Source organism: Sphaerodactylus townsendi, linkage group LG03, assembly GCF_021028975.2.
Source record: "Sphaerodactylus townsendi isolate TG3544 linkage group LG03, MPM_Stown_v2.3, whole genome shotgun sequence".
Taxonomy (NCBI): Eukaryota; Metazoa; Chordata; class Lepidosauria; order Squamata; family Sphaerodactylidae; genus Sphaerodactylus; species Sphaerodactylus townsendi.
In genome coordinates, this window is record NC_059427.1 from 172,506,000 (window position 1) to 172,529,296 (window position 23,297).

General features: G+C 48.3%; 1 protein-coding gene across 1 annotated transcript; it reads right to left on the reverse strand.

The window, feature by feature from the left end:
• On the reverse strand, positions 1–22,299 carry BLOC1S1 (biogenesis of lysosomal organelles complex 1 subunit 1). The gene is made up of 4 exons (XM_048491880.1): positions 22,115–22,299; positions 19,243–19,315; positions 13,928–14,060; positions 1–524 (listed from the first exon to the last, which is right to left on the reverse strand). The coding sequence occupies exons 1-4, from the start codon at positions 22,173–22,175 to the stop codon at positions 414–416; spliced, it is 378 nt and encodes a 125-aa protein (XP_048347837.1). The 5' UTR covers positions 22,176–22,299; the 3' UTR covers positions 1–413.
• Positions 22,300–23,297: the final 998 nt, after the last annotated feature.

The window sequence follows — 23,297 nt, forward strand, 5'->3', positions numbered from 1 at the left end:
CTGTTTCGGCTGTGCGTTTATTCCATTCTGTGATTTCACAATACAGGTCGAAATAAACTGGCCTCAAAGAGGCGTGGCCTCTTACGTTTCCATCACCTCTTGGTCTTCCATCACTGTGTTCTTCCCTCCAAATCCTGTGCCAGTCTGGTTCAGATACCTTCATGTTGGCTTAGCAGGAGCACAGGGGAAAGCCCAAAGCTGGAAATTATAGCCCAGCAACACCTCTGGCGGATGCGAAAAGATGTCATTTGCTGCTGCAGAAAGGCGGTCTCGGAAGTTTAAATGAGGAGTGTGCCATTCTACCGGTCCCCAGCTGGCGTCTATGGCATGAAAGAGGCTGCGTCTCATGTGCTGGTAAGGACAGGGATCCAAGCAGCAGAGGGGGCAAAAGGGCCAAGGAGGACCCTCTCGCTTCAGGAGGTGGAGGGCTGCAGCTGCCCTTTGTGAACGTACTCCAGGGCAGTGGCAATGGTCCGCATGTCCATCTCGATGCTGCGCGCCCAGTTTTCCACGTCACCAATCTCCTGCATAGAGCAAAAAAGTCATGAGCAACGCCTTGTCCTTTCACATTTCCATTTTGCACGGGTGCATTCCAAATTTCATTCCCATACTCCCCAGCTGGAACTGAACATCCTCTAGTATCCAATCTTTTTTTGCCTCACCTGAAGTTCCAAGTTGAAATGACCCCCCCTAAAAATGAACACAATGATTTGACCAAACTATCCCTCCAAGCCTCCCCGGCTGCCTCTTATAACCAGAATGAAGGGGGCACCAGGTGTCTTTTGTTTAAACCTCTACTTAACAGTCTCCTTTTCAATAAAAGCTTTGGCTCAACTTCATCCACAGCCAAAAGAAAGCCCAAACAGACAAGTCACACTTGTTTATTTATTTTATTTATTTATTTCTGAGATTTGTATACCACCCTACCCCCGGAGGGCTCTGGGCGGTGGACACCATAAATTTACTACATATACAATTAAAAACCCATTAAATTAAAATACAGCGATCAATATAATAAAATAGCGCCAGCAATAAAACCCTTATTAAAAACCCTCCCAGAGAGGGGGGGAAAAGGGGTCCCATAGATGGTAAAGGGACCCCAAACACAGGAGAATAGAGAGGGCACTTATCAGTGGCAGGACACTCCAAAAGCCCGGTGGAACAACTCCGTCTTACAGGCCCTGCGGAACTCACCAAGAGTGTTCCACCAGGCAGGGGCCAAGGTCGTAAAGGCCCTGGCCCGAGTGGAGGCCAGCCGCATCATTGAGGGGCCGGGAACCACCAGCAGATTGGTCTCTGCTGAACGCAGAGGCCTAGTAGGGACATATGGGGTAATGCAGTCCCGTTTACTATGACCTCTTTTCATTATGTTCTTTCTTCTACTGTTGAGGTTTAGATTGTATGCTTATAGGGCAGGGGTGGCCAACCTATGGAGCTCCAGATGTTTGTTTGTTTATTTATTTATTATCAATTTTATATACTGCCCCTCCCCCGAAGGGCTCTGGGCGGTGCACAGCATAAATTAAAACACCGCTAATGGAGCATATAAACAAATACAATCACACATAATATAAGCTCCACTAAACATAACATTGAAAACCCCATGAAAACAGCGGGCCATACAAAAATGTAGCCGCCCAGCTTTAAAATCTTCATTAAAAGATTTCATGTTCATGGATTACAATTCCTGCCAGCCCCTGCCAGCACGGCCAATTAGCCATGCTGGCAGCGGCTGGTGGGAATTGCAGTCCATGAACATCTGGAGGGCCATAGGTGGCCACCCCTGTTATAGGGGATCTGCCTTCTTTGCTTAAATCCAAGTGCTGCTGATCTGTACTATATTGTTAAAATGAATACCACTTCACAGGCAGTTTTCACTGACTGGAGAGTGTATTTTGGGAGGTCAATCTCTTACCCCCAGGTACAGGAAAGGGAATGACATATGCTGGCCTGCATCTAAACATCTACAACTACAAAAACCTTTATTAGGCATATTTATGCTACATTAAATTTCAAGAAAAGGTATAACGTTTGCTATTAATTCCCTCGTAGCGATATGACCTGCAACAAGTAGTGAGCTGTTTTCCCTAAAATCAGAGGATCATTACTATTAAATACCATGTTTCCCTGAAAATAAGACAGTGTCTTATATTAATTTTTGCTCCCAAAGATGCGCTATGTCTTATTTTTTGGGGATGTCTTATATTCGGGGAAACAGGGTAGTTTTACCATGCAAACTTTGGGAGACGCTTTACCCATGATTGATGATAACAGAGCTTCCCTCTGTGAATCATATTTTGGACAGTAGCATACAATATGCTCCAGTGTTTCCACTGCAGTAGGACAATGTGGGCATGCTCTGTCCGATAGGGGGAGCTTCTCAATCCGACCTTGTAGAAGGGCAAACTAAACATCTTGGAGAGAACCCAGAATCCTCTTTCATTCCTTTCTGTTCTGCAGCCCCTTCGGACCCCTCCCCCCAGAAAGGGGTGAGAATGTGGAAACCCATGCAGAGGAAGACAGGGGAGGGGGACACACTCAGAAGGTCAAAGTGGGGAGGGACAGGGGGCAAAATTATGTTTATTTATTCCTTGCTCACCCCTTTCTGTCGGAATAGTAGCAGAACAGGGGCACATAGCCAAATATCTTGAACGATTAACTGAACCCCAACAGAGATGGATTATGACAAGGGCCAGATGCAATACTTTCCCATCGGCCATTACAAAGGGTCGCTACCTATCTATCCCTCTCCAGGATCGGGTCTGTCCACACTGTAAAAACCAAGGGGAGACTCTTGCTCACATTATACTTGACTGTCCGAGATATGTGGGTATTAGGAATTTCTCTCCTGGGCGGGTCTTAAGACAAATCTGAAAGAGACTCTGACAACTCTGTTGTGGAGCTTTTGTTAAATAACATAGAGGCATAAATAACATAGAGGCATATGGAAAAAGTAGCAAAATTTCTTTTACAAGTGACAGAATTTTCTACGTAACGTTCAATGCTAGATACAGTTTATCTGACTGTGTTTTGAATGTACTTTTGATTTGTACTTCAGAAATGTCTGTAATGCTCTGGAGCCTATTTTAATATGCCTAATAAAGGTTGTTGTATTGTAACTAAATTTATTCCTTGCCTTTCACCCCAACAGAGACCAAAAGCAGCTTACGTTGTTCTTCTCTATTTTGACCCTTTTCTATAAGTACCACTCAGCAGAAGGGGTGACTTCATATCCTTTTCCTTTAGCACGCCTGTTCTCTGGCCAAGGCAAAGCTGCTGGCTGCTGATTCTTCCAGCAGCCGGCATGACAAGCTTTGTTACACTGTTCCCTTATTTCATGATGCACTTCTTAAACTTCTAAGGTAGGAAAAGGTGCATAAGCATAACACAGCAGACAAGACCCGGCACAGCAAATACAGTCAGACTGATCTATCTTGTGTCTCTTCCAGAATTAATAGGTTAAGTAGTCTTTGTCCAGTAGGTGGGGCTCTTCAATTGTGCACTGCCTGGGCTGTCTGTAGCTGGTACAAGCAAAAAATAGTCTTGGCACAATCAGAGACACAACAGGGAGCCTCCTGGTCAAAGACTCTTTTTTCTGCTGGTTCAGAGGCGTAGCTACAAGGGGGATGGGGGGTGCGTGGCAGCAAAAATGTCAGGTTTGTTTTTTGTATTTTTTAAAGTGTTTTTCAGTTTTTGGCCTGCAGGGGGCGCCGTTTTTAGGCTAGCAGCACCAACATTTCAGGGAGTTTTCAGGGGACTCTCCTGATGATACCACCCAAGTTAGGTGAGGCTTGGTTCAGGGGGTCCAAAGTTATGAACTCCCAAAGGGGTTTCCATTGTTTCCAATGGGAGCTAATAGGAGATGGGGCTACACCTTTGAGAGTCCATAACTTTGGACCCCCAGAACCAAACTTCACCAAACCTGGCTGGTATCATCAGGATAGTCTCCTAAAGATACCCTGGAATTTTAATGCTGCTAGCTAGCCTAAAACCTGCACCCCTGCAGGCTGAAAATGGAAAAAAACACTAAAAAAACAAAAAACACAAACGAACATGGGGGTGGGGGCAGCAAAACTCAGATTTTGCACTGGACTCCATTTTCCCCAGCTACGCCTCTGTGCTGATTACTCAATTGCTCCCCTGGCACAATGTCTATGACCCAGGACTTGCTTTTCTCAGCTCAAGGATTCCCTTCCCTCTGCAATCTGCATCTGCCACTTCGCTACTACTTGTTTACAAATATCTTCTCGCTGCCAACTGGTGGTCCTTGGCTGCTGCCCCTTCTGTTCCTTCCCAGGACTGACCCCTTCTGCACATGCAGAATAATGCACTTTCAATCCACTCTCAATCCACTGTGCAGCTGTGTGGAGCAGCAAAATCCACTTGCAAACAGTTGTGAAAGTGGGTTGAAAGTGCATTATTCTGCATGTGCGGAAAGAGCCACTGGCTCCTCAAGAAGGGAAAGAGCAAGCCAAAAACACCCAAATACGCACACAGAGAATGTTTATGCTGAGTGGTATTTGGGGAACGGGGCGTGCACAGCCAGACAGAGGAGGAGGCAGCAGACTGGCTTCTTGGTGGGATTCAGAGAAGTAATGGGCACTGCCAGGTGGTGCCAGATTGAGACAGTGGACGTGTGTGCCTGTTTCGCACGGGCTGCTGCCAGGGAAGCAGCTGGATGGGGAGGCGGTCTTGGAATGGAAAAGTGTGCTCTCCGTTCCAAGCGCCGAAGAGATGGCTCATCTGGCACCTGCTGCTTCAGTCCGTCTTCTGTCCTTGTTTCACCCAACTAGCCCAGGAGAGCAGAAACCCCGCCAGTGCCAGACAGCTTGCAAAAAGTTTCCACAAACCTTAGAAGCTACCCAGGCCGTTATACACGAATGAAGGGGACATTCTCTTTAGAGGCAAGAGTACTGAGCCTTTTCTCCTCCATGCTGCTCTCTCCCGAAATCTTCCCCAAAGTGTGGGGTTCCAGACTTGTATTTGTGAGATAAATACTGGCTGGAGATGGGGGTGGGAAACTGAGTTGAGGCGGGGAGAGCTGATACCGCCACCCGCTTCTCTCTCAATGCAAGGCACTTCTTCTCAACATCGTGCTGCTAGGAAGAAGGGGCCTTTGGGGCTTTATTACACACCAACAGTGCCCTCTCCAGAGAGAGATACAGAGACAGGAGAGAGAGAGAGAAGAAGAGCTTGGATTTATATCCCCCTTTCTCTCCTGCAGGAGGCTCAAAGGGGCTTACAATCTCCTTGCCCTTCCCCCCCTCACAACAAACACCCTGTGAGGTGGGTGGGGCTGAGAGAGCTCAGAAGAGCTGTGACTAGCCCAAGGTCACCCAGCTGGCGTGTGTGGGAGTGTACAGGCTAATATGAATTCCCCAGATAAGCCTCCACAGCTCAGGCGGCAGAGCTGGGAATCAAACCCGGTTCCTCCAGATTAGATACATGAGCTCTTAACCTCCTACGCCACTGAGAGAGGGGGGAAGAGATAGATAAGATACAAACATAAAGATAAAGAGAGACAGAGAGAGAGAGAGGAGTGATAGAGAAAAATATATAGAGATATTGAGATAGAGACAATGAAAGATAGAAACAAACAGAGAGAGAGAGAAAGAGAGAGAACAATCACTGGTAAAATTCAGACTTGCTTTAAAAAGACGAACTGTTAGCCTCTGCTTTTGTGGCTATACTCTGTCTCACAAAAAGATGTTAGCAGACTGTATATTTCTCCACCACAGAAATCAACTTGCTGGACCCTCTTTGTTGTAGAATGCTCCATGTGGGTCCTGGGGCCTACCTAGCCATGCTCCTGCATCAGTTTGAAAGTCTGATGATAGTATTTCAGCGAACTATAAATGCTCTTGTATCAAACAACAGTGTTCAATAATGCACAAAGTAATGGTTTTGACAAAGGCAGCATGTAAAAATGAATGACAATTCTCATATTCGTTTGGGACTACATTCTAATGTGGAAGCATACAGTTTTCTCAATTGCTGCGCCTCAACTGACCATACTAACATCTTTATCTGAGACAGGATATCGAAGATGGTTCGCCCACCTCCAGCACGGCAGCCCAGCAGAACCTCTGACTTCAAGCACTGATGAGGCGGTTCAACACAGTTTCTTCCACGGAAGCTCCCTTAGCTAGGTTTTCCCATTCATCCTCCAGAAATTCAGGAATACACATTGACTTTCGCTTCGGACTAGTTCCAGGTATGGGGTGAGGGGCTCAGGCAGAAAATGCTCAAGGGTTCCCCAGGCCCACTACCAACCTACTTAGAAACTGCTCGCCAATGAAAAGCCAAATATCTGAAGGCAGGTGGCAAATTTCTGTGCCTACGTAATTAAAACTTGTGGATAGCTGGGTTGTATTGTTCTTTAAAACTAAGATTGTTATATTTTTAAGAAACATGATTTAAATAGTTTTATTTATTAACTCTATTTTCCTTTTATTTCTCTAAATATTTTTAATAGCAAGTATATAATTTATTTTTATTGTTCCCCTTGAATGTCTCTCATTTTATAAATTCCGGGATTCGGTTTGTTTGATTCAGTGGTATTGGTCTGTGACTGCAAATAAATGAAGACTGAATACTGAAAGGCAGAGAAAAGCAAGGTATAAAAACCAACTCTTCTCTTAATTTATTATGGTTTCAGAGAAGAGTCCTGGTATTCATTAAGCCAGGGGTGTCCAACTCTGGCGCTTCAGATGTTCATGGACTACAATTCTCCTCAGGGCATGGCCAATTGGGAATTGTAGTCCATGAACATCCGAAGCGCCAGTGTTGGACACCTCTGCACTAGGCTACAGCTATATCGACCTGCCTTGATCAGGGGTGGGATCCAGCAGGTTCTCACCAGTTCCCGAGAGTGGGTTACTAATTATTTGTGTGTGCCGAGAGGGGGTTACTAATTGGGTCTGCTTTTCCGTTAAAAATTCCATTAGGTCCAAAAATCATAAAGTCCTATTGTTTCCTATGTGGCTGGTTAGCGAAGGTAGAAAACGGGATAATTCTCCCTGTTGGGCTGTTTTAAAAACATGTTTTAGAAATATGGTAAAGTTCCTGGTTAAGGAAAGTATCCTTCTTTTGATTTCTAGAAACAAAATGAAGTATTTGAAAGTTGTAGGGATGCACTGCTGACCCAGCAGCACCGTAAGTAGAGCGCCGGCACACCGGCGCTCCTGCGGCCTTCTGGTCGCACCGCTCCCCCACCCCTCATCCCCCGATGAGTCACAGGTCATGAACTACCTGGCTCACAACCACCGGGTGTCCCGGACAAAGGGACAATGGCCTTGCCCCCAGGTGAGGATTAGGCCCAGACGCCGACGCTCCTCTCCGCACGTAGCAGCCAGGTGAGATCATGCATCACATGATGATCTCTCAATCCCCCGCTCTCCCGCTCTCCCGGAATTCCCCCCGTTCCGCCCTTCTACATGCCCCCGCTAGAATCATAATAAAAGGTGCCAGGAGCCAGCATACGGGAGAGTCGCTAGGAACACGGAAACCCGCGCTCCCGTTGCTGGCGCTCTCCACCAGATGAAATCACCGCGTCTCGTCTCGTTCTTACGCTGACCTCGCGGCACGACTACAAGCTGGTGCCGAAACCCGGGAATCCTCGAACCTCCACCCTGCTCACCGTCGCCTGGGAAAGGGCCGCGGTACCGAAGTCCGCTGGATCGGCGCATCCAGGGACCACCATTTCGTATCGCCCGTCCGCTGGATCGGGCGCATCCAGGGACTCGACTCCTCGCACACTCTCTCGTCGGACGGAGCACCGGTGAGTATGGGAGCTTGCAAAAGCAGGGCTTATGACCAGCACGTTAACGAGCTACAAGCGTTAGCGAAACGCTGCAGGGTCCCCGTAAAGAGAGGGGAGCTGCTAAATTGGTCGAGGAGATTGAAGCTCACCGTCCATGGTACCCGGAGGGGGGGACATTGAATCTTAAGGATTGGGAAAACATCGGGCGACTTTTCGACAGAGCCTCGCGCAAGGCCGGGTGTCGCTGCTACTGACGTGGAGACAATGTTATGTCGCCATCAGCCTGCAGACCTATGGCTCCTTTGCTGTAGGTCAGCCTCCTTCGATCTTTCAACTTCAATTTCACCCCCCGAATTTTCTCTATCCTCTAAATTAGACGCCTGTCCTCCTTCTGCCCCCCAATGCTCCCCTGCCTCCTTCAAATTCTCCCGCAGCTCGGCCGCCCCCACCCCTTGCTCCGCCTTCATTTTCTGAAGCCATAGCACCTCGGTCGGCGCCACGTAATGGCGCTGGTTTTCAAAACCCTCGCAGAGCGTATTAACTACGACCTGCAAAAAAGGAAACCCTGACGGAAGACGATACCGATATTCTCGCTTTATGCCCCGCTCACTTCAATGGATACCGAGGGGGAGGATGGTATTGTTCGGCGGGTTGTCGAAAACCGCCTGCTGAGCTATAGTATCCTCACCGAGCTTCGTAAAGCGATGCGGGACGTAGGAGTCACCAGCCCCTATGTGAGAGGCATGCTAGAAGCAGTCGCAAGGAATCACCTAATGGTTCCGGATGACTGGAAGACCACCTTTCGTGATGCTTTTGAGCCCTGCACAATTTGTGATCTGGGAAAGCGAGTTCCGCCAGCAGTGTGTCGCTAGGGGAGCAGCCCGGGCGGCGCCTACACCGCCAAGCTTTACGGCTTCGATGCCTTCGCCCGACCCCAACGATCAGATTGTCCTGCCAGAGGCCACCCTTACGGTCGCCTCTGAATGCGCCTACAAGGCGTTCATCAAGGTCCCTAATGCTGGCCAGCCAACCCAAAGTTTCTCCACCATCCGACAGAAACCCCAAGAGCCCTACGCCGATTTTGTGAACAGGCTCCAGGAAGCGCTTAAGAGGCAGGTAGATAGCGAGGAGGCCCAAAACGAAGCTCCTCATGCGCCTCGGGCCCAAAGAGAACGCTTCCACTGAAAGTGCTGTAGGGCACCATGGCCCTAGGCAAAGATCCTGAACTGGCCGACATGTTTAAGGCTTGCCAGGACATCGTGGATCCCTCCGCGGCCACCAAGCTAGCTCCTCCTCTCTTGCACGCAGCACTCTCCACCACCAGGGGACAGCCCCAAGGTGAGATTGCTTTAATTGGTGCAGGTCAGGACACTTCCGGCAAGGGAGTGTAGGCAGTCTCGGCTGGGGGGCCTACAACCCCCGATGGAGGAGGGTCCTCCTCCCAAGAGGCGTAAGGCCCCCTCGAGGCCAGCCTAAAACCCCGATGCCCCCTGTGCCAGAAAGGCTTCCCACTGGAGAAGGCACTGTCTGCCGGGAAACTTCGCTACCGGGCATCTCCCCCAGCCCAGGACCAAAGGGAAGTGAGTACTAGGAGCAGGCCTGCAAAGCACCAAGACTCCACACCCAAAGTCCTACCCCCCCTCTCGGGTGGCATCTCAGCTCATGTGCACCCAGCCCATCTCCTTTTAAATTCTACCCCCCACGCAGGTCCCTCGTCACCCCAACCCAATAGTGTATGCGACCCCTATCCCTATCGGGACCATTCGGGCTGGTGGGGCGCTAAAGGCCTCCGCCGCTGGAGCAGGGATTGTTCATCATCCCCGGAGCTTCATTGGACTCCCACGCCACTAGGGACCCATCCATCTCCCCAAGTCTGGACAAACATCCCGCAGGGAGTTGCCTGAAGCTGGACCAGCTGCGCGACAGCGCTGATCCCTCCTGCCCCCATGCGCTGCCCGGGCTGCCGACGCACATAAAGGCCATTTGCAGCCCCGGCAGCCATCAGGGCGCATCCAATACTACCATTGGCAAGGGCGGTGGAAACACTCCATCGGAAGCCTCCCGCCCGTGATCTGGGAGCTCACTGTGGAGGGGGGTGTCTGTTCAAGGGCCTGGTGGACACCGGGCGCTGATGCAGGGACCGCCCATCAGAGCAGCCGAAAGTGGCCTGGACCAGTGGCCAACCGGTGACCTGTCCGCGACATCTGGGTGTGGGGAAAACAAACTCGCGAGACGTGAGCATCCGGGCCCTGGCCACGGTCCACAGCTCCAGGGCTCGTTTAAGCGCAGCTCACAGTCCCGGCCCCATCGCTCTGGACATCCATGTCAATCTCTGGGGAAGGGACCTCATGAGCCAGGTCAAAACGACCCTTAGTCTGGGATGGATAAACCCATCACACAGATCATAGATCCTAATTGTGCTCTCTCTCCGGAACTCATCCCTCGTAACTTCCGGAGAGAAACTAGCCCCCCCCCCTTTTTTCTTCTTCTTCTTCTTTCTTCTTTTCTCTTCCCTCTAATTTTTTTCAATCCAGCAGAGGCGTGGAGAGCCACTGGCTGGATCTGGGCCCCTCCCTGGATTAAAATCTGGGCCCGGCCCTGGTACCGCAGCACTGCCAGTGACAGGCCCCAGTTTAAAAAAAGAGGCTGCCGCCACTATGCCCCCTGGACAAAACCTGTTTGGCTTATGGCTACCATCGCCAGGGCGCTTAGGCCGAAACCGCCTTCTTTAAGGAGTGGTTTCGGGCGCCAGGGCAGGCCTTCCTCAGTCAAAGCTGGATGCTGCCAAGCACCAAATTCACAATAACAAAACCTGTGTGGGTTGTGGGAGTTGCCCAGCGGCTTCGGCGGCTGTGCAAGGCCAGGTGCTTACCGAAGCCGCTTCCTAAGGAGCGGTTTCGGGCGGGCGGCAATTCCCCGGGAAGATAATTCGATTGGACATAAATTCAGCACCATTCCAGCCTCTCTAGCCGCTAATCCACCAAGGGGTCACGGTAAGTGACATTTTCCCTGCAAAGAAAAGACCCCTCCCCACTTTGTGTGTGAAATTTAATTCCCCTAATCGCCTTCTGATTACTTTGTCTCCCCGGATGCATCCATCACCCAAAAAAGCGCATCCAAGCCCCTTCTGTGCTGTGTTGCAAATTAAGCATGCATACCCACAATTCCCCCAGGGTCCGCTTACCTCTCCTCCCTCGCCGAGGCTCAGACTCCTCGCTTTGGACGCGACTCCTGATGACGCCTCTCTGAAGCCATCTCTCCTTTCCATCAGGATCGCTTTTCTACCTCTTGCCCCTTCCTGTCAAACAATTTAAAGAAAGAGGAGTGGGCGCGGGCGGCCCCCAATAGACTGCATTAAAGCAACTCCTTACGCGCAGGCTGCAAAATAAACCTGTCGTCCTATATCAAACACTCAAACCTAACAAACTCTGATTTTGACTCTCCCGGCCATCGGCTCTCCAAGCCCGGCAGTGACCCGGCCCCCTCCTGGGCAACCTGGGGAAGGGGTGTGTTTCAGTCCTTTCTTCCTACAGATCTCCTCGGTGGATCCCGACTACCATGAACAGGCCAGCCCATGGAATGGCGCCAGGAGGAAATCGTAACCTCTATCCCCGGGAGATGGAACGAATCTCTCTGGAGTGATCCCGCCCAGCTGCCTTCAACGGGAACGCCGCCACCGACGCCCAGGACGGGTCCAAAGACCCGGATGACCTGGGGAACGCCAAAGCAACCGGGCCAGCCAAGCTTCAAGAGCTGCTGCGCCAGCAAGGCCACCCCGAGACGCCTCGGAGAACCTTCCTGTGCCGCCTCTCTTGCAATCATCACTGCCAACTCGGGACGCCACCATCCTTTGCTCTGCCTCTGCTGCCTCCATTGCCGCGGTGGCAGTCGGCCACCCCTGACGAGATTTGAACTCAGACCAACATCTGGGAGCAGTTTGCTGCCAGCCAAGCTAACGCTTCTGGCCCTTTCCTGCCTGGGCCAGTACCTAGGGAGTCGGGAGCCTGCTAAGCTCCTGCCTGCTCCCCGCTTTGCAAAGCCCCCCCCGGAGACTTCCTAGCGGAGTCTGGCTTGAGCCCTTTATGAATGCTTCATCCATTGGCAAGTACTCTATGAGCTTGACTGGGGACTCACGCTTCGGCCCAAACTCCTTTCCCGCCGGGCGCTCTCTCCCTTGTCACCAAGACTGTCGCTTAATCACAAGTCCTACACCTGCGCCCGCATCTCCGGGCGTTTGGCGATGACGAGGGAACTCCGACCTGGCCCATTCACCCGCTCGGGCTAACTGGAACTGCATCGCGCAAGACGAGGACATTCCCTCCGGGCAGTATCGGAACATCTTGCTCCCAAAGGGTTGGTTCTGGACTTTAAGCGGGGAGAGAATCCTTTCAACTACATCCCTGCTCGGCTCGGGCCGGCCCCTGTTGCCTTAGCGTCAGCCAACACCATCGTCCCTGCCTCAGGCTCCACCCCAGGAGCCCGGGCGCCGCCAGCCACTCCACTCTGCCCCTCGACCCCTCTTGCCGGGAGCGACTGGCCGTTGCCCTCCTCCGAAGCGGAGTTCGCCTCCCTCGCGACTTCCCTAGTGGGAGTCCCTCGGACCGCTTCTTACAACGCTAAGATCTCATTGGCCGGCTGGCCTTGTGCCCTATGCTAAGTCCATCAACTTCTACCTCCATTGCTCCTGGATGCTCTGGCCTCCGAAAGTGCAGCAGGGAACTTCGCTGGGTTAATTTTAGATAATCGTGTCAGCTATTGATTATTTGTTGTTATTGCATCACCAAGGTTGTGAGAATGTACATAATATGTGTTGTTTTAATCTTCTGATAATTCCCATTTGATTCATATGAAAGTGCATGAACTGCAAGATATTGTATCTAATCTGAAGTATGACGCTCTACCCACACTGGTGGTCAGCCCTCTGGAGCTGGCTACCGGGGATGGATGGTTGAGTGCTATTGTACAGCTCTGCATTGGCTTGATTGTGTGCCTCATTGTCGGATCTTTGTTTCATTCAATGTATTTCTAATATTGCCTGTAACATGTGTAAGAGACCCCTCAACTTTCCCTTTACATCGCAACTAAGTCCTAATGTTGCATCATGCTAGCTCGGCCAGCTTGGCCAAACGGGCGGAGGAGACCGAGCCGCTCCCCTAAATCGCCTCTAATATTTCGCCTCCCTTCTAAATGTAAAAAAGCGAGGAGATGTAGGGGATGCACTGCTGACCCAGCAGCACCGTAAGTAGAGCTACCGCACACCGGGCGCCCGCGGCCTTCTGGTCGCGACCGCTTCCCCACCCTCTCATCCCTCCTCGGGATGAGTCACAGGTCATGAACTACCTGGCTTCACAACCACCGGGTGTCCCGGACAAAGGGACAATGGCCTTGCCCCCCAGGTGAGGATTAGGCCCAGACGCCGACGCCCTTCCTCCGCGACGTAGCAGCCAGGTGTGAGACTCATGCATCACATGCATGATCTTCTCAATCCCCCGCCTCCCGCCTCCCGGAATTCCCGTTCCGCTCTTCTACACGCCCCCGCTAGAATCATGGCAATAAAAGGTGCCAGGAGCCAGCATACGGGAGAGCTGCTAGGAACACGGAAACCCTCGCGAGAGACTCCGCTGCTGGCGCTTCCACCAGATGAAATCACCGCTGGCTCTGCCTCGCTCTTACGCTTCGACCTCGCCGCACTCCACTACAGAAAGTATTAAAGCATTTGACAGGTGCAGTCAATTAGGAGGAGAAGTGAAGTTGTTTCTTGTCGGCAGTAGACGACCAGGACTCTGGCCATATAATGAGTTTAAATTATGGACAGAAAGATACCAGCTGGAAATTAGGAACTTTTTTTTACAGCAAGAGTTTTTTACAGTAACAGAGAAATTATTAATGCCATACGCCCACGGAAATGCCTGGCCTACCGCCCCTCGCTGCACCTCGCACCAGCTCCCATTGGAAAAGCTACGCCACTGTTTGAATCCCACCACCATGGGAACCTGTTACTAAAATTTTTGGATCCCACCACTGGCCTTGATGTACTTGAAGCGTTGTCTAGTTGTCTCTGGAGATCCTACCCTTCACTCTGCAGTCCACTGAGTCAAATCACACCCTTTTAAGGGCTGATCTTGAGGCTGCGGGATCTTTCATTCAGGCAGCAATCCGACTGACCTTCAGAGCTTGGTTGAAGTTCTCCACCATGCTGATCCACTGGCCTGTTTGCTTGGCAAACTGAGCAGCCTGGATCTGCAACGTCTTCACCTCGTGGTCAAGCTTTCTCTGGTTCACGTAGGCCTGCGCCACCCTAGAGGAAGAACAGATTGAGGCAAGCAGGGGAGGCATGGAAGGCATTTCCCTTCATTGAACACTTATCGCGTTATTTTCTGCTCAGCCCTCCCGCATACTGAATGGTTTCCCAGTTCAGGGCAGGCTAACCCCAGGGACAGAGGCAGGCGCTGGGAGTCTGCAGCTGGGAGAGTTCCCAAGCTGTGCTGGATTTACTGGCTCAGCAACATCTGGGAATCATTAGGCAGCACTGGGAACATCTGGAACCAATCTTCCTGAATTGATCGGCAGGTGAAGATACAGGCATGGCAAGGCGAGTGTGCGATTTCCCTCACCATGGGATGGGAAGGTAACCCAAAATAGGTGGAAATGGGGGATGCCCTGTCAGTTGCCCCTCAAAACCCAGCATGAGATACAGCCAAAGACAATATCTGGACAGTTACAACCGTTCCGAGACAAGCTGCTGCACTGGTCCCACAGATGTGAGCTAAAGCAGACTGGAGGATTGTACTTCCAAGGCAGCAAGTTTCTGTGTTGCACAGAGATCTGTTTCAGGAAATGAAGAAGGTTTTCCTGCCTAAAGAATATTTCTGTGCAACTCCAAAGCTTGCCACTCAGCCTTATCAGAGCTATTGGTCTGTGAAGTGATACTTGAACCATTTTGTACTCCATCTGTATTCAGAAAACTGGTGGAGGAATATCCTACTCCATTTCACTGAGCTGCCTTCACTAGGATACACGGAAATGTAACATAAAAGAACGTGTGACACAGTCGCATAGCTACCATGGGGTGAGGGGGGGTGCCCCACCCTGGGCAGATGCCATTGGCATCATGTGGCCCCCCGGGGAAAATAATAATAATAATAATAATAATAATAATAATAATAATAATAATAATAATAATAATAATAATAATAATAATAATAATATTTATAGGCCGCCTCATCCCCAAAGGGCTCGAGGCGGCTCACAGTATAACTGTTTCCAATAACAGCACATAAATACATAACTAAAACTTAACCCCATTAAAACAAATTTCCAACAGCAGCAGTTACTTAAAATTTAAATAGCAAAGTTAACAAAATTAAGAGCAAGCAAAATGTAAAGACAGGCGCCCGACCAAAAAGGCTGGGAGGGGAAAGGCAGGGCCCAAGATGGAATCAAGGCCCTGCTAAGATGATGATGATGAAGAAGAAGAAGAAGAAGAAGAAGAAGAAGAAGAAGAAGAAGAAGAGGAGGAGGAGGAGGAGGAGGAGGAGGAGGAGGAGTTTGGATTTATATCCCCCCTTTCTCTCCTGTAGGAGACTCAAAGGGGCTTACAGTCTCCTTGCCCTTCCCCCCTCACAACAAACACCCTGTGAGATAGGTGGGGCTGAAAGAGCTCCGAAAAGCTGTGACTTGCCCAAGGTCCCCCAGCTGGCGTGTGTGGGAGTGCACAGGCTAATCTGAATTCCCCAGATAAGCCTCCACAGCTCAGGTGGCAGAGCGGGGAATCAAACCCGGTTCCTCCAGATTAGATACACGAGCTCTTAACCTCCTACGCCACTGCTGCTCCTCTGGAAGACCGGCAGCCTCAGTGGGGGGCAGTAGACCAGCGGCCAGTCCCGCCAAAGGCCCGGTGGAACAGCTCCGTCTTACAGGCCCTGCGGAACTCACCAAGGTCCCGCAGGGCCCGCATAGCTGGAGGGAGAGCGTTCCACCAGGCAGGGGCCAGAGCCGTAAAATTGTGCCCACGCCCCTCCCCCACTCCCCGGGCCTGGCAGAAGCCCACAGCAGCATGGCAGGCCCAGCCAGGCTGCTTTTTCTGAGGTAAATGGGGGAAGTGGGGGTGAGAGGGCGGAGCGACATTTTGCCCCGGGACGCCACTGGTGTGACAGGCAGGGTGATGGCAAAAAAACCCCACCAGAATGCTAGCGACCTGACCTCAAATAGCCTCTCCTCTCCTGTTCTATGCAGCTAGAAATCTACCTAGGCATACAAGCTGGGCCTCCAAAGGAAATGGAGGTAATTCTCTTTGCCAGAAATGCCTGGCCTGCCACACAGACTTTCTCAGGACATCAGAATTCCACAGATGATCAGGAACGTTGAGGCAAATGAACCTTTCAGGCTGCTAAAAAGCCCTGGGGAAACACAGGGAAAAGCAGCTTCCTCTCAGCCCATCAGCTAATTGCAGGAACAAAACAATAGCAGAGCCTGGAGATGCCCGATCAAGGCCAGGAGTCATGCTGTAAGAATCTATCTATTTATACTTTAGAACACAAATACAGTATACAGGAAGAGTGGGATAAAGAGGGCTGTGCTGTTGCTCGACCAGAGTATTAGCTGATTGGACTCTGCATTAAAAACTATTTTAAATTCACAAGGTACACAGGCGGCGAGAAATTTGACTCACCAAAAATGGGGAAGAACCCCCTTCAAAAGCCCACGTTTGACCATACTAATGGCAGGAGTTTTTGACTTCGGATATTTTGCTGTCATAATTATATTAGTCTTGGCAATCTAGTACAGTGATGGCGAACCTTTTTGAGACCGAGTGTCCAAATTGCAACCCAAAACCCACTTATTTATCGCAAAGTGCCAACACGGCAATTTAACCTGAATACTGAGGTTTTAGTTTAGAAAAAATGGTTGGCTCCAAGGCCTGCGTTACTCAGGAGTAAGCTTGGTGGTAGTCAGTGGCTTTGCTTTGAAGCAACCGTGCAACTCTTTCAATGGGTGAATCAAGCAAGCCCCATTGCCAGCAACCGAGCTTACTCCCAGGTAAAGGATTATGCTTTAGTTCTTCACATGAAAATCAGTGGGGTTTAACAGTGCTTAACAGGGTTACCTACACTGCTTTCCCAAAACCAGGTCTTAGGTTTAATGCTAGGTTTGTGCGTGCCCACAGAGAGGGCTCTGAGTGCCACCTCTGGCACCCGTGCCATAGGTTTGCCACCACTGATCTAGTAGCTTAGCCAGGAAACGTTTTTTACACTAAAATTCACTTTTTACTTAAATTCACTTTACACTTAAATTCACTTTTAAATTTACACTTAAATGTTCTTTACATTTAATACTCTGATCAAACAAATGTTCTTTACACTTAAATTCTTCACAGCAATTTTTAGAAAGATGCCACGTAAAATAAATAAGCAGATTTTGTGGGCTTTTGGTTCACTCTTCCAAGAATTTTAACATAAACTTTGAGGGCTAGTAACTTTAAAAATTGTAATATTATTATTCTCATGGTTATGTCATGCACTCTCAGGCTGAAGCAAATCACTTTCCTTGGCAATGTGCAACCTGGACTAAGACAAGTAATCAAAGGGACCTGCCATTCTACACCAGCAAACACAGGATCCCTCTATTTTAGAGAGGACCAGCCTGGTGTAGTGGTTAAGAGCAAGTAGACTCTAATTGGAAGAACCGGGTTTGATTCCCCACTCCTCCACAGGAGTGGTGCACCTGGTGACCCAGATTTGTTTCCCTGTTTTTCCACATGAAGCCTGCTGAGTGACCCTGGGCTAGTTGCAGCTCTCTCAGAACTCTCTCAGCCCTCCCTACCTCACCAGATGTCTGTTCTGGGTAGAGGAAGGGAAAGGAGTTTGTAAGCTGCCTTTCGACTCCTTACTGGAAGGAAAGGCAGGGGATTCAAACTCCTCCTCCTTCTCTGCTAACAACTTCAGGTAACTTAAAAAGATGCAGAACGTCTTCAGACTAAGGCCATTTATGCACTTGTGATCAGCTTCACCTTTAGGTTGGATTCTCTGTAACACACACGTTTTCTCCTCTCCCAAAATCACGGTGCCTCAGATCAGAGAATCTCTGCAGTTTCTGAAACTTCTGAAAGTGCACCTTTTCCTTTTGCTTCACAGGGAAAGTGAAGGGAGACAGCAGGTGTTTGGCTGGCCTTGGGTTTTCTCACTCCTCCCTGCCTTCCTCTGCCCACCCAACAGCAGTTCCTATCACTTTTCGAGACAGCAATAGTCCGATGAAATCTACTCATCTGGCAAGTATACATCCATGGGTGTAGTCCAGTTTTACTACAGGAAGGGTAACCAATCTATTGCCGCTTTAAAGATCTTCCAAGTACCAAAGATCCTATGGAATCTCCATATGGATAAAGGGACTTAACAAGGATATTGAACAAATCTAAGCCCTGTTCTGAAGGAGAATACTGGGAGCACCTAATGGTGCCACCTATTCCACTCTTTGTTTTGAATCTGAAATGTAATTAGTTGAAACTAAAGCGTGAATCCTAATGATCAAATATTGGTTCAAAATGCACTGTAGGCCATTGACAGGGAATCTTATTTCTCATCTTCTTTCAATCATGTTTTGCAATGGTCTAAACAATTATCTTTAAAATTAGGAGTATCAGAATCTCCCTTGAATCTTTGAAGAAAGCTTTATCCTGAAACAAATTCAAAACAAACTGACCAGCAGTGGCAACTTTTCTATTCAACTAAGAGAAAGAAAAAGGAGGAGGAGGAGTTTGGGTTTATACCCACCTTTCTCTCCTGTAAGGAGACTCAAAGTGACTTACAAACTCCTTTCCCTTTTTCTCCCCACAACAGACATCTTGTGAGGTAGGTTGGGCTGAGAGAGTTCTGAGAGAACTGTGACTAGCTCAAAGTCACCCAGCAGGAATGTAGGAGTGCGGAAACACATCTGGTTCACCAGATAAGCCTCTGCCACTCATAAAGGAGTAGGGAATCAAACCTGGTTCTCTAGATTAGAATCCACCTGCTCTAAACCACTACACCATGGTGACTCTCCATATGGATGGCCATATAATCGAAAGGAAGTTTCCTGCGCACACTCTTCAAGGCACCTATATTTGCCCCATGGATTCCAGATACAAGGCCCCAACAAAATTAATAAAAAGAATAGCACCTCAGCACTTCTACAGCACAGTGGAATGTTCAAAGCACTTCACAAGCACTCTTTCCATAATTATTATAGCACTGTAAAGTAAGGCAATATTTGTATTTCTATACTGCAAGTGGGAGCGAAGGCCAAGAGATTTGAAAGGGGGCGGGCCATGGGATAATGCAGTTGTCCACACCACCAGTTGTCTGTTTCTGTCCCTTGCTAAAAAAAACAGCTTAGCTGCCCAAAGGCAGAAAGCTACTTACACTCAGGGAAGGTAAAACCTATTCACGAGGTTATCAACCAAGATTGTTTGGCTCCATTGCTCCTCAACATTCAACCCTACTTACCCTACGTTCAAGTGGTCTACTAGGGCTTCTGTTAAGCAAGTAGCGGCAGTGATCGCCTCTCGGCGTCGCCGATCTGCAGCGGGAAACAAAAGCGCCTTCAATCAGCATTACTGCGGAAGGTCGATATATACGTGTGTGGGGAGACGCATAAGAAATCTATTTCGAAGCGTGCTCTTGCCACACTTGATCTGTTCATTTTACTTTTCTCCTTCGCATATGATTCCTCTTTTCCAAATGCAAGTTTGTTGTTGTTTTTTTAACTTTTAGTCAAAAAAGATGTTAGTATGATCAGTTGAGGTGCAGCGGTTGAGGAAATCATATACTTCTGCATTAGAATATAGTCTTGAAAGAGTGTGAGAATTATCATTCCTTTTTACATGCTTCCTTTCTCAAAACCATTATTTTGGGTATTACTGAACACTGTACTTTGATGCAACAGCATTTATAGTTCATTGAACGGCCATCACCAATATTTGCCTTTTGCAAACTGCAAGGGCTAAGTAGGCACCAGGGCCCAGGTGGTGCATTCTACAACAAAGAGGGTCCAGCATACTGAGTTCTGTGGTGGAGGAATATACAACCCCACTAACATCTTTTTCTGAGACAGACTATAATTATTAAGACAATTGGCTGCCATGGGTTTTCCGGACTGTATGGCTGTGGTCTGGTAGTTTTTGCTCCTAGTGTATTGCCCACATCTATGGCTGACACTAAGGTATGTCAGGGCGAGATGTGTTGCATGTAGCTGGGTGCAAATGGGTTTTATCCCCCCCCCCCCCAACTGTGAGGTGGACAAAATATATACCCCACCATACAATCACTCCACACTGCACCACAGAGAGAAACATGTCTTTGCTATAATTTGCCTCTGAAGATGCCAGCCATAGATGCAAGCAAAACATTAGGAGCAAAAACTACTAGACCGTGGCCATACCACCTGGAAAACTCACAACAGCCAGTTGATTCTGGCCACGAAAGCCTTTGGCCATACATTGATGAGACAATTGCTCCTGTACCGCACAACAAAATTAAGTGCAGTTTTATCTAGACCACAATGGACCGTAAAAGGTGTCAATAGCTTAAAGACGCTACAGAATCTCATGAGCTTTTGTCTGGCACCTTCCCTAATACATCTCATCCAATGTGAAGCCAGGATTCTGCCATGCTGCCCTGTTTTAAAGCTTATAAATAGTTAATTACAGATGAGCCTCTCTGTAATGATTTAGCACAGTGGTTCTCAACCTGGGGGTCGGGACCCCTTTAGAGGTCAAACAACCCTTTCACAGGGGTCGCCTAAGACTCTCTGCATCAGTGTTCTCCATCTGTAAAATGGATAAATGTTAGGGTTGGGGGTCACCACAACATGAGGAACTGTATTAAAGGGTCGTGGCATTAGGAAGGTTGAGAACCACTGATTTAGCAGATGAGCTTGCCCCCCCCAACATTTCACGTTAATGTAAACAATGAATAATAAACAACATTTATGACATATAACCTAAAACCTAGTTTTTGTCTGTTCCAGTCTACTAACAGATTTTATTTGTTGGAACAGACAAAAACTAGGTTTTTAGGTTATATGTCATAAATGTTGTTTATTATTCATTGTTTACATTGATGTGAAATGTTGGTCTCAAAGATTGTAGCAGATCCCTCTGTACCAATTTTTCTTGGATTTTGGTTTAACCTTCTGATAAACATTTTAAAAATTAAACACAGCTTGCTGGAAATTTGGAGTGGGGAAAACCAAGGCACCCCCAACTCAGAAACGTTTGCTGGCCTTGTCTTCCGAATAACAGGGCCTTTTCTTTTTAACATCCACATGACATTGTACTCCCCTTCCAGGTTTTGCTTGTCCTCAAATATGCTTTTCCCCCAAACCCACTTTATTCTGATCTTCTGGAAAAAGTGCTTTATTGGATTGATAGAAATGGTACATAGAAGAAACAGTGAATATTTTCCAAGCATGATGTAGCTTAGTCTTATACTTGGTATTTAATATATCTATTATTCCACATTTATAACGAATTGATTTATAATGTATCTAGTATGCTTATAACTCTAATTTTAAGTATTATTTTACATTATATAATTCTAAATTCCTGCTTTGCATAACAGATCTCAAGATAGTCAAAATATATAGGTAAGATTAAAGTCTAGAGCTGAAGAAGCGGAACAATAGCTACGAAACGGGCAACAGCAGCGAGCTTGTCCCACGTTTGGATTCTTTGCACAGCGGCAGACTTGCAATTGTCTTAGATATTCCGGTTAGTTTTGCAGTCTGTTCTGAGATTTCTGCACTTTTCTTATTGTATTAAAATGTTGCACTTTGGGCACTGCAGGTAGCCTGGGTATAGTATCTTGTTTATGTCTGATCACTGATGTTAAACCATCCTCTCTCTGGCAAGGACAAAGCAGGAGCCAGGGACGAGAGGAAAATAGAAATCTGGTTTTAAGAGGATAAAGCATTGGTCTGCCCACCTGGCCATGCCTGGGCTGCTCAGGCAATAAGGGATGCAGACATCCCAGCCATCTTTAATCTTTTAAAAATTAATTTTAAATTAAAACATGTTTTAATTTAAATTTTAAAAAATTAAATCTTTAATTTTTTTTAAAATTCAACTGAGCTAAAACAAAAGAGCGGCCAGCCCTTCATCTATTTTTATACTGGGACTAATAATAGAAAACGTCCACCGTCTCCACTCCCCCTCCACATGACAGCCCCCTTGGCTAATAATAGAGCAGACCTTCCTCCCGCGGTCGTTTCTAACGCTACTCGGAGCCACGCCTTGCAAGCCCCGCGCGGCGTTCTTTCCCACTGGCGAGTGGCACTACTCGAGGCCGAGGCTTTCGGAGTATCCGCTAGGCCGCTCACCTTGCAGTTCTTTTCTCTCGCTTTGCTTTGCCTGGTGCTCCTTCAGCAAGCGAGACAGCATGATGAAGCCAAGGCTGGGCAGCTGGAAAGACTGCCTCCTTCTTGTCAGGTGACGCCAGCTTGTTCACATGACTTGCTAAGGCTTCTCTCTCTCTCTTCTCCCTCCCCGCCCCGTCAGAAGATGCACACAGATCCCTGCAAAGATCTGCATCTGCATAGGAACGGTCTCCACCACACCTTTTTTAATTGCCCCTTCCGCACATGCAGAATCATGCACTTTCAATCCACTTTCACAATTGTTTGCAAGTGGATTTTGTTATTCTGCACAGTAAAATCCAGCTGCAAAGTGCACTGAAAGTGAATTGAAAGTGTATTATTTTGCATGTGTGGAAGGGGCCAAACAGCAGCATGGCAGGCATATTAGCGGGTGTATTTGAATTCTCAGTGTGGGGATGGAGGAGTCAGGAAAAGAGAGATGATTTGTTCGTTCTTGTAGGTCAGTAGGTTCAGTTCTGGAACCCCAGTGGTTTTCCAGATAAACATGTGGACCATAATCCCATCAGCCCCTGCCAGCATGGCCAGTGGGAATTGTAGTCCATGAACATCTGGAGTGCCACAGGTTGCAGACCCCTGAACTATACTGACTACAGGGCACACAGCATGGTCATGATGGGAATTGTAGTCCATGAACATCTGGAGAGCTGCAGATTGCAGACCCCTGGATAGTTGTAATTGTACCCTGAAAACAGCAAAGTACACATCTTTTTTTCTTGTTCCTCAGAAACAGCTTTTTCTATCTGCTGCAATGCTGTTTCTTGAGTTTTTGCATGCCTTTTTGATTGTATATTTTTAAAAAATTCCTTGGGACTGTTTTAGCAAAGCAGAATCTTGCAGGAATCGCGAGTGTGTGATAGGGCCTTGGCATAATCCGCCTCTGGCATATTCTTTGGTAAAACCTCTGTGTTGCAGGCTAGGTCATGGCCAAGCTGTAAAACTCGGTCTCGCAATGTTTTTTTGTGTATTTTTCACATTTCCTTTGTATATTTTTCTAAGGATTATATATTTTGATGCAAGCAAGTGAGATTCCCTTATTGATCCTGCGGCTGCCAAAAGGTTGAATGCCGTTGAATATTTTGAACATAAATAAAAACCACAGATGGTAGAGGTTTTTTTTTCAGTTTTA

Bases quoted from the DNA above. Each gene is read 5' to 3' on its own strand.
- BLOC1S1 (XM_048491880.1), bottom strand. From the start codon at position 22,175: ATGCTGTCTCGCTTGCTGAAGGAGCACCAGGCAAAGCAAAGCGAGAGA. The intron at 14,061-19,242 runs GTAAGTAGGGTT...TTCTTCCTCTAG, and splicing joins GTAGACCACTTGAACGTAGG to GGTGGCGCAGGCCTACGTGA. The intron at 525-13,927 runs GTCAGTCGGATT...TGCTCTATGCAG, and splicing joins ACTTCAACCAAGCTCTGAAG to GAGATTGGTGACGTGGAAAA.